Here is a 15,409-nt window from a genome sequence, read left to right as displayed (position 1 = left end):
TACTCTGCTGTTGCTTCCTTGATCATAGACTCTAACGTTTTCCCAATGCCAAATTTTAAGCCAGCTGACCTATAATTGCCTGTTTATTGCCTCTTTATCATTTTGAATATGGAAAGACATTTAGTTCTAGTGAAAGGATTATACTGGAAACATTAATTTGTTTGTTCTGTCTACATTAAGATTCTGACTGAAAATTATTTCTGCTTTTTATTTTGGTTTCATTTTCGTTTAGAATCATAGAATCCCTACCTTGTGGAAGCTGGCCATTCAGCCCATTGAGTCCACACAAACCCTCTGAAGAACATCCCACACAGACCCACCCCACTACTCTACCCCTATAACCTCCCTATGACTAATCCACCTTACCTGCATATCCCTAGATGTTATGGGAAATTTAGCATAGCCAATCCAGCTAACCTGCCCATCTTTGGTCTGTGGGAGGAAACCAGAGTATCCAGAGGAAACCCAAGCAGACATGGGGAAAAGGTACAAACTCTACATAAACAGTCACCTGAGGGTGGAATTGAACCTATATTCCTGGTACTGTGAGGCAGCACTATGCCACCCCCACTGGGGCCTTTTGAAGAATGCCTATGTTATGGATGATCATCATGTATTGGGGATTCTTAACTATGCACATTTTTGTTTGTGATTACTTGGTTAGATTTGGAATTTTGTTAGTAAGAATAAATATTATTGTTTTTTGATTTGCAGTTTTTCGTATTCCATTGAAAGCATTAAACAGAAACTAAAAGTGAAGCCACTTCTGCTGCAGGTATTTTTTTTAAACTTCAACTTGTAAAATAAAATGTACTTACTGAACATGTTTATGTAGAGGAAATCATGTTTGTAATAGTTTCATGGGTTGCAAGGTAATGCCATGATATTAAATTAATTTTGTGGCTTTTAGAATAGTTTTATTCTGCTTCTTTCCTACCTCCTTGTAAAATTGGAGCTTGTCACTTCCACAAGGCAATAACAAAAAGATAATCCTAGATGGAGGACAGGAAAAACTGTGGCTGTAAAAGTTACTCCTTTTTTTGAGGTATTTTGAGTATTGGAACCGATTTCCGTCAAATTCTAGGAGCAGTAGTTACTGTTTTGTAAGCTGTTGCATTGTTTCTGAACTTCAGGGAGGTAAAAAAAGATCAAAACAACAGCACTTCCTTTTAAAAAAAGGAGGAAGAGAGACAAAGCAAGGGAGGAAGAGAGACAAAGGCGGTGAATCGAATGGAGCAGTAAACCTGCATAGCCTGCACCTGCACCTGCCTTTGCTGTTTAGTTTCAGGTATCTCTGGACATCAGAATTCATATATGAAAAAACAACAAACAGCAAAATTCACAGTTGACCTTTGAGAAAAGAGATAGTGCTGCCAATGCTGGAGTCAGAAATAACACAGTGTGGAGCTGGAGGAACACAGCAGGCCAGGCAGCATCAGAGGAGTAGGAAAGTTGACGTTTTGAGTTGGGACCCTTCAGAAAGAGAGGGACCAGCAGGAGGTCGTTGTGCACATTGGAACTAATGACGTAGGATGAGATTCTGAGGAGAGGATATAGGAAGTTAGGCAAGAATTTAAAAAGATATTCCTCAGGGCTAGTAATATCTAAATTATTCCTGATGCGACAAGTTAGTGAGGGTAGAAATAGGAGAATAGAGCAGATGAATGCATGGTTGAGGAGCTGGTGCAGGGAAGATGGATTCACATTACTGAATCATTGGAATCTCTTCTGGGATAGAAGTGACCTGTACAAGAAAGATGGATTGCACCTGAGTTGGAAGGGGACTAATCTGTTGGAGGGGGGAGATTTGGTAGAGCAGCTTGGGAGAATTTAAACGAGTAAGTGGTCGTGGGGTGGAGGACTATGGTGGGATGGGACCCAGCGAGACAGTGACAAAAGAGATCAGTCTGAGACAGGTACAGCTGGGAAAATGGCAAGTCACACAGTCAGGAACAGAGCGGAGAATGAGGTAGGACTGATAAATTAAACTGCACTTATTTCAATGCAAGAGGCCCGACCAGTAAGGCAGATGAACTCAGGGCAAGGTTAGGAATGTGGGACTGGGATATCATAGCAATTACAGAGATGTGGCTTGGGGATGGACAGGCTGACTGCTTAATGTTTAGGGTATAGATGCTATAGGAAGAATAGCAGTGGGGAAGTGGCATTTTTGATTAAGTATAACATTACAGTTGTACTTAGGGAGGATATTCCCAGGAATATATCCAGGGAAGTTATTTGAGTAGAGCTGAGAAATAAGAAAGGAATGATCACCTTAGTGGAATTGTACAAATAGATCCCCCAGTAGTCAGCAGGAAATTGAGAAACAAATTTGTAAGGAGATTTCAGTTGTCTCTAAGAATAATTGGGTGATTATGTTAGGGGATTTTAAATTACTAAACATAGACAAGCACTGCCACAGTGTTAAGCACTTGGATGGACTGCGATTTATGAAGTGTGTACAAGAAAATTTTATGACTCCATATGTAGATGCACCTACAAGAGAAGGTGCAAACATGACCTTCTCTTGGGAAATAATGCAGGGCAGGTGACTGACGTGTCAGTGGGGTTGCACTTTGGGGTTAGGACCATAATTCTATTTTTGAAATTCTAATTCTATTAGTTTTGAAATTGTGATGGAAAAGGATAGAGCGGTGCTAAAATTTAAAAGTTCTAAATTGGCAGCGTGTTTTGATTGCATTAGGCAAGAACTTCCAATGGTTGATTTGAGGGCGAATATTTGCAGGTAAAGAGATGCTGAAAAATGGGAAGCCTTCAAAAATGAGACAACAAGAGTATATTCTGTTAAGCTGAAGGGCAAGGCTGGTAGGTATATGGAATGCTGGATGACTAAAGAAATTGAGGTTTTGATCAAGAGTGAAAAGGAGCATATGTCAAGTATAAACAACGGGGATTGAGTGAATCCCTGGAAGGGTTTAAAGGCAGTCGGAGCATAACTAAGAGGGAAGCTAGGAGAGCAAAAAGGGGACGTGGGATAGCTTTGGCAAATAGGGTTAAGGGGAATCCAAAGGGATTCTACAAGTACATTAAGGACAAAAGGGTGTCTAGGGAGAGGATGGAACCCCTTAAAGATCAGCAAGGCCACCTATGTGTGGAAATGCAGGAGATGGGGGAGATACTAGCTGAGTATTTTGCATCAGTGGAGAAGGGTTTGAAAGGTAACGAATGTGGGAAATAAATAGTGACATCTTGAGAAATGTCCATTTTACAGAGGAGGTGATGTCGAATGTCTTAAGATGCATAAAGGTGGATAAATCCCTGGGATCTAATCAGGTGTATTCTAGAACTCTGTGGGAAGCTAGGGAAGTTATTGCCCGTTGCTGAGATGTTTGTATCACCAATGGCCACAGGTGAGGTGCTGGAAGATTGGAGGTTGGCTGACATGGTGCCACTAATTAAGAAAGGTGGAAGGAAAAGCCAGGGAACTGTAGACTGGTAAGCCTGATATGGTGGTAGGCAAGTTATTGGAGGGAGTTCTGAGGGACAGGATTTACATGTATTTGGAAAGGCAAGGACTGATTAGGAATAGTCAACATGGTTTTGTGCTAGGAAATAGTCTCACTAACTTGATTGAGTTTTTTGAAGAAATAATGAAGAGGATTGATGAGGGCAGAATGGTGGATGTCATCTGTATTGACTTCAGTAAGGTGTTTGATGAGGTTCCTCCTGTTAGGCTTGTTAGCAAGGTTAGATCAAGTGGAATACAGTGAGAACTAGCGCTTTGGATACAGAACTGGCTTGACTGCAGAAGAAATATGGTGATTGTGGAGGGTTGCTTTTCAGACTGGAGACCTGGTGACCAGCAGTGTGCTACAAGGATTGGTGTGGGTCCACTGCTATGATTTGGATGTGAAGATAGGAAGTAAGGTTAGTATGTTTGCAGACGTCACTAAAATTGGAGGTGTAGTGGATACTGAGAAGGTTACCTCAAGAGTACAATGGAATCTTAATCAGATGGGCCAAGGAGTATAATTTAGATAAATGTGAGGTGCTGTATTTTGGAAAGGCATTTCAGCGCAGGACTTGTATACTTCATGCTAAGGTCCTGCGAATGTTGCTGGACAAAGTGACCGTGTAGTGCAGGTTCATAGTTGCTTGAAAATGGAGACGCTGGTAGGTAGGATAGTGAAGAAGGTGTTTGGTATGCTTACATTTTTTGGTCAGTGCACTGAGCATAGGAGTGTGAGGCCATGTTATGACTGTACAGGACATTGGTTTATCTACTTCATGAATATTGCATGCAATTCTGGTTTCCTATAAGAGGGATGTTGTGAAACTTGAAAGGGTTCAGAAAAGATTTCCAAACATGTTGCCAGGGTTGGAGGGATTGCCCTCATAGGGAGAGGCTGAATATGCTGGGACTAGCTTCCTACAGTGTCAGAGGCTGGTGATAACCCTATAAAGGTTTATAAAATCATGAGGGGTATGGATAGGGTGAATAGGTCAAGGTCTGTTCCCTAGGGTAGGGGAGTCCACAACTAGAGGACGTAGGTTTAAGGTGAGAGGGGAAAGATTTAAAAGACACCTAAGGGACAACTTTTTCACGCATGGAACAAGCTGCCAGAGGGAATGGTGGATGCCGTTATAATAATGACATTTAAAAGGCATCTGGATGGATATATGAATAGGTAGGGTTTAGAGAGAAATGAGCCAAATGCAGGCAAATGGGACCAGATTAATTCAGAATATCTGGTTGGTGTGGACAAGTTGTACTGAAGGGCGTTTCCATGCTCTGCTTCTATGACCCTAATTTCATTTGTCCTCGTGTTGAGGGGTTACATTTCTTTCACAATGTGGACAGTATTTGTTGCCTTTGAACTGAGTGCCTTAGCCTTTCCAGAAAACAGCTACAGTCAGCCACACTGCTGTGGGCCTGGAGTCACCTGTAGGCCAGACGAGGTAATGACAGAAGATTTTATTCCTTAAAACTCAGTAGTGAACGAGATAGGTTTTTAGGACAATTAATTATAACTGTTATGATCACCGTTACTTTATACTTCAGATATTACATTATTGGATTTAAACTCCTGAGATAGCTGGACTTGATTAGCTTAGGCCTCTGAATTACTAGTCCAGTGACAATAGCAGTACACCACTGTTTGCTGAGTTATACTGTAAACCATTGATACTATTGCAGCTTGACCTATAACCACAATAGGGCTTGACTGTCCTCCAAGTTTGCCAACCCCTCAAATTAACAAATTTGTAAACATGGGTACAGTTTGTCTAGAAAATGGACTGAAGCACAAGATTGGTGAAAATCAGTAGACATTGTGCTTTGTGGCTAACCACTTGTAGTTTCAGCTCTAAATGCTTCCAATTTTGCAAAAGTGTCTGGGGAGCTAATGGTTGTTTTTGAATTGTCACTGCCACTTTCACTTTGGAACTGAACACAACTTGTGGATGTTTACGTATGTACAGATTAACATGAAAATCCTGAAGTTGCGACCTATTACTCAGAATTCTGACACAGTCTATGCTACGGACTCGCTCAGAGCTGACAGTCATTAAACTCTGTGAATTTTATTGTTTTTGTACCACAACTCTGTTATTAGTAACATTTGTTAAATAACATGTTAGCCCTTATAAAATTTTATATTCAGGAACGGCTATTAATTTGTTAATTAGTAGACTTTTAAAATAAGTTTTTAAAGTAATCTTTAAAAGAGCAGAGCTTTTTGTTTTCTACTTTCACTACCTTGTGTTTTTTTTAACAACTGTAATTCATCCTAAGAGCCATTTGGATTGGCAGTATCTCCCAGCTAATTTCTCTCAACATCAGCCAGAGGGTGCTAGACTGTCAGATCTGTAACTTGAGTAGACAGTGTCTGACTAAACCCCACCCAAAGGCAGAAAGTGAGTGAAGGGTTAACAAAATGTGGAGCTGGATGAACACAGCAGGCCAAGCAGCATCTCAGGAGCACAAAAGCTGACGTTTCGGGCCTAGGCCCTTCATCAGAAAAGGGGGATGGAGAGAGGGTTCTGAAATAAATAGGGAGGGGGGGGGGTGCCAAAAATGGATAGAATAGATTAGATTCCCTACAGTGTGGAAACAGGCCCTTTGACCCAACAAGCTCACACCTTCCCTTGAAGCATCCCACCCAGACCCATCCCCCTATAACCCACAGTGGGAGGAGAGTATGAGTAGGAAGGTAGGGAGGGGATAGGTCAGTCCTGGGAGGACAGACAGTTCAAGGGGGATGGGATGAGTTTAGTAGGTAGGAAATGGAGGTGCGGCTTGAGGTGGGAGGAGGGGATAGGTGAGAGGCAGAATAGGTTAGGGAGGCGGGGACGAGCTGAGCTGGTTTTGGGATGCAGTGGGGGAGGGGAGATTTTGAAGCTTGTGAAATCCACATTGATACCATTGGGCTGCAGGGTCCCCAAGCGGAATATGAGTTGCTGTTCCTGCAACCTTCGGGTGGCAGCATTGTGGTTTTCTTCCTGAGTCTAAAATATAATTGCTTTTTAGCTATATTGTAATTTTCCTGGATATTGAAAGGGTCTCGGTGGGACTCTTCAGAAAATATTTCCCCACTAAAGGAGATAAGAGTTGTATTCACTGAGAGATTTAATACATTAGATTAGATGAGGCAATTAAAATTTAAAGTAAATTCATTCATTTGATATTATAAGAATGCACGCAATTTGTGTGGTTCTACAAAGAGAATTTTAAAAATCCCAAAAAAAAAAGAATCCTTATTTCTGTGAGTGAATCCAAACTTCACCCTCAATTTCATGCAAATACAAGACTTTAAAAGAAAGCAAGGATATTCAACAAGCATCAATGTAATAGTATCTTGATCCCAGGGAATTGAGGGTTGTTAGTTTGAGAGTCTGAAGTGGAAGTAAGCAATACAAATTGGAGGCGATGGCCGATGGCATTGCTGACCCGATAATGTTATGGGAATCCGGATTTGAATGCTACCACAGCAGATGGTAGACTTTGACTGGAATCTGGAATGAAGTGTCTAATGATGTCATACAACACCATCTGGTTCACAAAAGTCCTTTACTGGCCAATACGTGACTCCATGCCCACAGCGATTGACTTTTAACTGCCCTCTGAAATAGCTGAGCAAGCCATTAAGTTCTGTCGACCTCTTGAAAGGAAAAATGGAATTAAATGAGATGGACCAACTGGAGTTATCTCAGGCAGTGGAAGTGACAATCACAAACACAACCTTTTCTGCAATGTCCTCCCTACTAACATCTGGGGGTTAATGCTGAAATTGGGAGAGCAGTCTCAGGCACCAACCTGACATAGTCATGCTTATGGTATGATACTTTGCACACAATTGTCACAGACAATGTCTTCAACAATCATGTTATGTTGTAGGACATGCCCAGCAGAGGTGGTGGAACAGTGGTGTACAGTTGGTAGGAACTTACAAAGTCATACAGCATTGTAACAGACCATTTGGTCTAACCAGTCCATGCCAACCATAATCCCAAACTTGACGAGCCCTGCCTGCCTGTACGTGGCTCATGTCCCTCCAAACACTTCTACTTCATGTACTTATCTCAACGTCTTTTATATGTTATAACTGTACCCACATCTATCACTTTCTCTGGAGGTTCATTCCACACATGAACCACTGTGTTTAGAAATGAAAATGCCTTTCATTTTTTTAAATTGTTTCTCCCTCGCCTTAAAAATATGGCCCCTAGTCTTGAAATTCCTCACTCTGGGGAAAGCATACCCACCATTCACCTTACCTACATCTCTCACAATTTTATAAATGCCTAATAATGTCACCTCTCAACCACCAACACTCCAGTGAAAAAGTCCCAGCCTATCAGGCATCTCCCTATAACTCAAGCCCTCTATTCCCAGCAACATCTCGATAATTTTTTTTCTCAGCCCTCTCCAGCTTAATATCCTTCCTATGTCAGGACGATCAGAACTGGGCACAGCACTCCAAAAGAGGCCTCGCCGACATCCTGCACTTGGATCAGAAAATTATTTAAAGTCCCATTTTAGTAATTCATGTTTATAACTTAGTCTGCCATTGCCATTGCAGTATCGAGTTGATAACATACTGTGAGGGCAGTTTTTGCATGAGAGGTTAAGCAGAGGCTTTTTAAAATGTGCCCAGAAATGCTATCACGCACAACTGAATGACTTTCCCACCACCAAAATTAATTCTTTTTTTCCTCTTTTTTAAACACTAACCTCCCAGTAAAACACCTAAGATGCCAGTTAGATACTTACATGCAAAACCTGTTAAGGACAATACTAACCATCAAAAATGAGGGGGAAATAAGGAGGGAGGAGAGAGAGAGAGAGAGAGAGAGAGAGAGACTACATCAAAAAACATATTCAACCTCATTTTCACCAAGCTGCCTGATGAAGTTGCATCAACAGATTGGTAAGCTGACCACTTCATTGTCCTTGAACGGACAAAATCCCCTCTTCATATTGATAATTCCTTACATTGTGTTGTGTCACTATAATCATGTTAAATGGGATAGACTGACCAGATATAACAACTCAAGGCTGGGCATCTGTGAAGTGTTGTAGACCATTAGCAATCTAATTGTGCTTCAATACAACCTGCAAATTCAGTGCCTGACACTTCCCTACTCTACTATTATCATCACATCAGGGAATGAGCCCTGGCTCAATATGGAATGTAGAAGGCAAGGCAGGAGCAGCACTAGCCATACTTGATTATGAGATTTTAACCTGGTCAAGCTGCGAAACATGACCTATTGTGTGCCAAACAGCAAGTGATTGAGCATAGCGATTCCACAACCAGCAGATCAGATCAAAGCTCTGCAGTCTTGCCGCATCTAGTCATGAATGGTGGTGGGCAACTAACTCACAGGAGGAAGAGACTCCACAAACATCCCCAGCCTCAATGATGTGGATGCCAGAACATCAGTGCAAAAGATAAGGTTGAAGCATTTTAAACATTCTTCAATCAGAATTGCTAAGTGGACGACCCATCTCTGCCTACTGCAAATGGCATCATGGATCAACCCACAGCAGGTGAACTGCAGCATTTTAAGAAAAAAGCTCTCTGCCATCTTCTCAAGGGCAGTTAGGGATGGGCAATAAATAAAAACTGCAAGAATTGCAGATGCTGTAAATCAGAAGCAAAAGTGGAATTTGAGAGGCGCAGAACTTCAGTTGAACAGATGGCAATAAATCCTGGCCACTCAGTGATGTCCACAATCCACTTATGAATTTTTAAAAACGTCCTGGACGTTACCGTGGATCAGAAACTGAACTGCATCAGCCATATAAGTGCTGTGGATACATGAGCTGGTTAGAAGCTAGGGTTCCTGTAGTGACTGAACAGAAATCAGAAGCACAAGTAAGTTATTCAGTCCTTTCAACCTGCCCCGCCATTCAATATGATTACGGCTGATCATGAACTCAGTTGCCTGTTTTCCCCCTTTTCTCCCATATCCTTTGATGCCTTTAGCTCCAGTTGTGATATCCAACTCCTTTTTTGAAATCGTACAGTGTTTTCTCGACTACTTTCTGGGTTGCAATCCTGGAATCTCCTGCTAAAATGGCATTGTGATCTACCTACATCAAATGCACTACAGTGGCTCGTCTTCTTGAGGGCCATTAGGGATTAGGCAATGCTGGCCCAGTCAATGATGCCCACATTCCATGAATGAATAACAACATCTCTTCCCTTTTGAATCTTAATCATTTAGGTTATGTTAATATATATATAAATAATGATTTGTTTTGGTTTTCTATTATTAAAGGATGGTGTGGAAGATGGTCTTTTGATTGGTAATAGACCATCCCTTAACAATATCCTGAATTTAGGTGAGAAGGCTACTGTTCAATCATTAACAAATTTTGTTTAGAATTTATTCTTGAAAAATTACAATTGGTTAACGGTCTTGTCAATTTGTTTGATCAATGTACCGTGATCTGTAAGATACTGGTGATACTTAAATCCTTAATTCCCTTTAAAATATAGAAGATATTAAAGGTGATTTTACTTCAGTGTCTTTTGTTTCCATTAGCACATCTCTAGAAATACTTTGGTAATGGGAACTGCAGATACTGGAGAATCCAAGATAACAAAGTGTGGAGCTGGATGAACACGGCAGGCCAAGCAGCATCTCAGGAGCACAAAAGCTGACGTTTCGGGTCTAGGCCCGAAACATCAGCTTTTGTGCTCCTGAGATGCTGCTTGGCCTGCTGTGTTCATCCAGCTCCACACTTATCTAGAAATACTTTAATGGACTGTTTGGATTGCCTAAAGGCATCAATGCTGCTCAGGCTGTGATAACCAGTTAAGAAAACTGCAGTCACTGTCTGACTATATGGGGAAAGTACTCAAATTCTTGCCAGAAAGATTGCTAGATTGAGACACACTGACTTTGTGGTCAACAGCAAGTGCTCTCAGTTCATTGTTTACGGTAAAATTTGGCTTGTTGTCTTTAAGATTAAATGTTCCACAATGTTTTTATCCCTGCAAGTTAATTAACTTACTTGAAGAAAATACAGCATTCAATTCAACGGAAATTTCCACTTTTTAGCAAACTGTGGTATTCAATGGGCATTGAAACAATAGATGTTTATTCACTGTTATTGCATTATAAACCACAGGATCTATACTTTCAAAACTTCAATTTCAAATGTTCTATTTTCAATTATTTTCTTCTGGTTACTTGTCGTAATTTATTTTTTCAATATATTTTCCTAATTGAGCACAAATATAACCATACATTATGTTCATACAGAGGGCGTAGTATATATGATGTAATGGCAAGGTGATGAACTTTGTCTTAATTTTACTTTTTATTATCTAAGACTGGTCATTGATGTAAATGCAGTGGGGGGGGGTGACTTATAAAGCTTTTCACTGTATTTTTCATGTAAAAGTACACTTGACAATAAATTTCAATTATGATTCAAACAAGTTGTGCATGCTGTAAGTTTATCACATTAACATTTTTAGCTATTCACTTTAGTTCATGTCTTAAAATTGTCTTCCCTGGTAAACACTTAAGTTAATTTCTTTTTATTAACTATACAAGACCTAGATGATATTAGGAGGAATTTGAACAATAGAAATAGGAAGAGCTATGCTGCTTAAACTCTTTGGCTTCATTAAGTGAATAGACCTGAAGCCTAGTTTTGTTTTGTTTCTCCATCCATTAGTTTAAGTGGAACTAAGTCAATCACGTTCCTTGGCAAGATGTACTGTAATCTATTTAACTGTCTGGTACATGCTGCAAACAGTGAATCTAGTACATTGACTCCAGGCTCAGTGAACATCTGCAGTCATAAATGGTTCCTATTTAACCATTGTTTGAAAACTAACTGGTCCCAAATCATTTTATAGAATGTGATTTGTGACTGATTATTTGACATGTCTTGTATTGTTTTCTTAACAGTATTTATTTTCTCTTTAATTCCAGCTGCCAGTTGGAACTGGGAAAACCTTTAATGGGGTAGTTGACCTTGTCACAAATGAAAAAGTTCTTTGGTGTCCAAAGTCCATTGATGAAGATGATGGCACAATCTTTAGTCGGAATCCTTTAACGCCAGCAGATGACCATAAGCTTTGGAAAGAAGCCAGAGATGCAAGATTTGCCCTCATTGAACAAGTAAAGTTTCAAAGTAAATGCTTTAGGCATTTAATAGTCTACACCTTAGATACTTATGCAAATAATGGATAAATATGTAAGCTGGATGTTTATATGTGAAATAGGGCCAGTATTCGTAGATCTGGTGCTTCAAGCCTGCTCCACCATTGAACAAGATCAAGGCGAATCTTTTTTGTGTTTCAGACTCCCAGGCCTAACAAGAATCTATCCATCTATGCCTTGAAAATATTCAAAGAGCCTGCCTCCATCTTCTGAGGCACAGAGTATAAAAAATACACAAAGCGCACAACCCTCTGAAAGAAGCAGTTTCTTGTCTTAGAATCATAGCGTCCCTATAGTGCGGAAGCAGACTGTTCAGCCCATTGAGTTTGCACTGACCCTCTGAAGAGCATCCTACTCCCTACCCCATTTCTGTAACCCTGCATTTCCCATGGCCTGCCCACCTAACCTGCACATCTTCGGACTGTGACAGGAAACCAGAGCACCCTGAGGAAACCCACGCGGACACGGGAGAATATGCAAACTGCACACAGACAAGGTTGCCCGAGAGTGGAATCAAACCCAGCTCCCTGGCGCTGTGAGGCAGCGGTACTAACCACTGAGACACCGTGCTACCCGTCATTTCTATCCTGAAAGGGTGGCCTTCTAACTTGACAACAGTACTTTCTTGTTCTGGGCTGACCCACAAGAGGAAACATCCTTTCCATCTTTATCTTGCCAAGCCCGTTCAGGATCTTACAAACTTCAATGAAGCCATCACTCAGCCATTTAAACTCCATTAGAAACAAGCCCAATCTTTGCAATCTACCTTTGTTATAAGCTGCTGACTCACTACTCTATCAGAAAGTAAGTTCCGGATTTCTTCTTCGTCTGGGTGAAAAACATTCTTCTCTGCTGTCCCTATAGCAAGGCTTTTGACAAGGCCCTTCACAGCAGACTGGACAAGAAAGTGAGAGATGATGGGATCTCAGGCAAAGTAGCACATTGGATCCAAAACTAGCTGAAAGGCAGGAGTTTGAGTGTAATGATAGAGAGTTGTTTCTGTGACTGGAAGTCTTTTTGACTGGGCTCTGCAACATTTCTTGCCCTTGAAAAGGTGATAGTGACCTGACTTGAACTGCTGCAGTCCTCAGGATGTAGGGATAACCGTAGTGCAATTAGAAAGCAAATTCAAGGATTTTGAACCGGTGAAGTTGAAGGAAAGATAGTTTATATCTGTCAGAAGAGGAACATGCAGATTATGTGTTTGAATGATGCTGTCTGAGGAGCTTTGGTTCTGTGGTTCATCTTGTAGATGGTTTGCACTGATACTACTGTGTATCAGGGTGGAGGAAGTGAATATTTAAGAATCTGATACCAATCCAGTGAGCTGCTTTGTCCTGCACAGTGTCAACTTCTTGAGTATTATATTGAGCAGTATAGCACAGAAACTGACAGATGGGTTCACCATGATTGTGCCAACTATGATGCTGTTCTAAACCAATCCCATCTCCTGCACATGGTCTGTATTCCCCAAAAAGATTCCTGTTCACATGTCTGTCTAAATGCCTCTGAAATATTACTATTGTATGTGCCTCTACCACCTTCCCTGGCAGTGCATTCTAGGCCACTACCATCTTTTGTGACAAAGATACTTGTATCGCCCCCTTGATCATGACCCCACCCCTGATCACCAAAACATCATCTCCCAGACCATCCACAATCTCATCACTTCAGGTGATCTCCCAGACCATCCACAGTCTCATCACTTCAGGTAACCTCCCACATACAGCCTCTAACCTCATGGTTCCCCAACCCCGCATTGCCCATTTCTGTCTCCTTCTGAAAATCCAGAAACCTGACTGCCCTTGTCGACCCATTGTTTCCGCCTGCCCCTGCCCCACTGAACTTATCTCCACTTATCTCGACTCCATTTTCTCCCCCCGGTCCAGGAACTCACCACCTATGTCCGTGACACCACCCACGCCCTCCACCTCCTCCAAAACTTCTGATTTCCTGGTCCCCAACACCTCATCTTCACCATGGATGCCCAGTCCCTATATACTTGCATTCCCTATGCAGATGGCCTGAAGGCCCTTCGTTTCTTCCCGTCCCGCTGGCCCAACCAGTCCCCCTCCACTGATACGCTGGTCCACTTAGCTGAACTTGTCCTTACTCTTAACAACTTTTCCTTCAATTCCTCCCACTTCCTACAGACAAACGGGGTGGCCATGGGTACCCAGATGGGCCCAAGCTATGTCTGTCTCTTTGTAGGATAGATGGAGCAATCCCTCTTCTGAAGCTACACTGGCCCTATCTCCCACCACCACCTCTGTTATATCGATGACTGTACCGGCGCCGCCTCGTGCTCCCACGAGGAGCTTGAACAGTTCATTCACTTCACTAACACCTTCCACCCCAACCTTAAGTTCACCTGGACCATTTCCGATATCTCTGTCTCTGGACCTCTGTTTCCATCTCTGGCAACCACCTGGAAACCGCTATCTATTTCAAGCCTAACGTTAGAATACACCTCCTCTCACCCACCTTTCTGCAAAAATGCCATCCCCTATTCCCAATTCCTTCGCTTTCGCCGCATCTGCTCCCGAGATGAGACATTCCACTCCCGGGCATCCCAGATGTACTCGTTTTTCAAGGACTGCAACTTCCCCTCCACAGTGGTCTTAAACGCCCTCGACGGCATCTGTCCGTTTCCCGCAACTCATCCCTTGCACCCCCTCCCCACAATAACAACAAAAACAGAATCCACCTTGTCTTCATGAGGCTGGTAGGTAGGAGGTAGGGATGGGGTTGAGGTGAGAGGAGCTGATAGGTGGGAGAAAGGACAGACGGGTTAAGGAGGCCGGGACGAGCTGGGCTGGTTCTGGGATACGGTCAGGGGTGGGGAGACTTTGAAGCTTGTGAAGTCCACTTTGATACATTGGGCTGCAGTGGATCCAACGCATCATCGTTTGTCACCTGCAATCTGACCACACTACCAAGGACATTTTTCCCTCTCCACCCTTGTCTGCCTTACGGAGGGACCGGTCTCTCCGTGACTTGCTTATTCGCTCCACATTCCCCACTAGCCCCACGACCCGGCACTTTTCCCTACACCGCTCCCCACACCTCCTCCCTCACCCCCATCCCAGGCCCCAAGAAAACCTTCCACATTAAACAGATGTTCACCTGTGGTATATTGTATCCGCTGTTCCCGATGTGGCCTCCTCTACATCAGGGAAACCAAGTGGACGCTTGGAGACTGCTTTTTGGAACACCTACGCTCAGTTCATGACAAATGACTGCACCTCCCAGTTGCGAGCCACTTCAACTCCCCCTCTAGCTCCTTGGACGACGTGTCCATTCTGAGCTTCCTCCAGTGCCGCAACGATGCTACCTGAAAGTTGCAGGAACAGCACCTCATATTTCACTTGGAAACCCTGCAGCCCAATGTATCAGTGTGGACTTCACAAGCTTAACAATCTCCCCAGCCCCGACCACATTTCAAAACCAGCCCAGCTCGTCCCCACCTCCCTAACCTGTCAGTCCTTTCTCCCACCTATCTGCTCCTCCCACTTCAACCCCCACCTTCTACCTACCAACCTCATCCCCGTCTCCTTGACCTGTCCGCCTTCACTTGACTGACCAACCCCCGTCCTAACTCCCCATCCACACTCACTTTTACTGGCTCCATCCCGCCTCCTTGACCTGTCCATCTCCTCTCCACCTATCTGCTCCTTTATCCATCTTCCATCTGCCTCCCCCTCTCCCTCTATTTATTTCAGAATCCCCTACCCTTCCCTCATTTCTGAAGAAGGGTCCA

The 15,409-nt window shown here is 42.6% G+C and overlaps 1 protein-coding gene across 3 annotated transcripts in view; it reads left to right on the top strand.

Annotated features, from left to right (window-relative positions):
- Positions 1–15,409, top strand: part of gfm2 (GTP dependent ribosome recycling factor mitochondrial 2) — a 62,779-nt gene that overhangs the window by 20,362 nt on the left and 27,008 nt on the right. For all 3 annotated transcript variants that reach the window (XM_048526949.2, XM_048526948.2, XM_048526950.2), the window contains 2 exons: positions 715–775; positions 11,419–11,607. In XM_048526949.2, coding sequence (XP_048382906.1) covers positions 715–775; positions 11,419–11,607 — 250 coding nt within the window. The remainder of the gene's footprint in view (positions 1–714; positions 776–11,418; positions 11,608–15,409) is intronic.

The sequence above is a fragment of the Stegostoma tigrinum genome, chromosome 3, assembly GCF_030684315.1.
Source record: "Stegostoma tigrinum isolate sSteTig4 chromosome 3, sSteTig4.hap1, whole genome shotgun sequence".
NCBI classification, from domain to species: Eukaryota; Metazoa; Chordata; class Chondrichthyes; order Orectolobiformes; family Stegostomatidae; genus Stegostoma; species Stegostoma tigrinum.
Note: the sequence above shows the minus strand (reverse complement) of the source record. Positions and strands in the feature narration are given on the sequence as shown.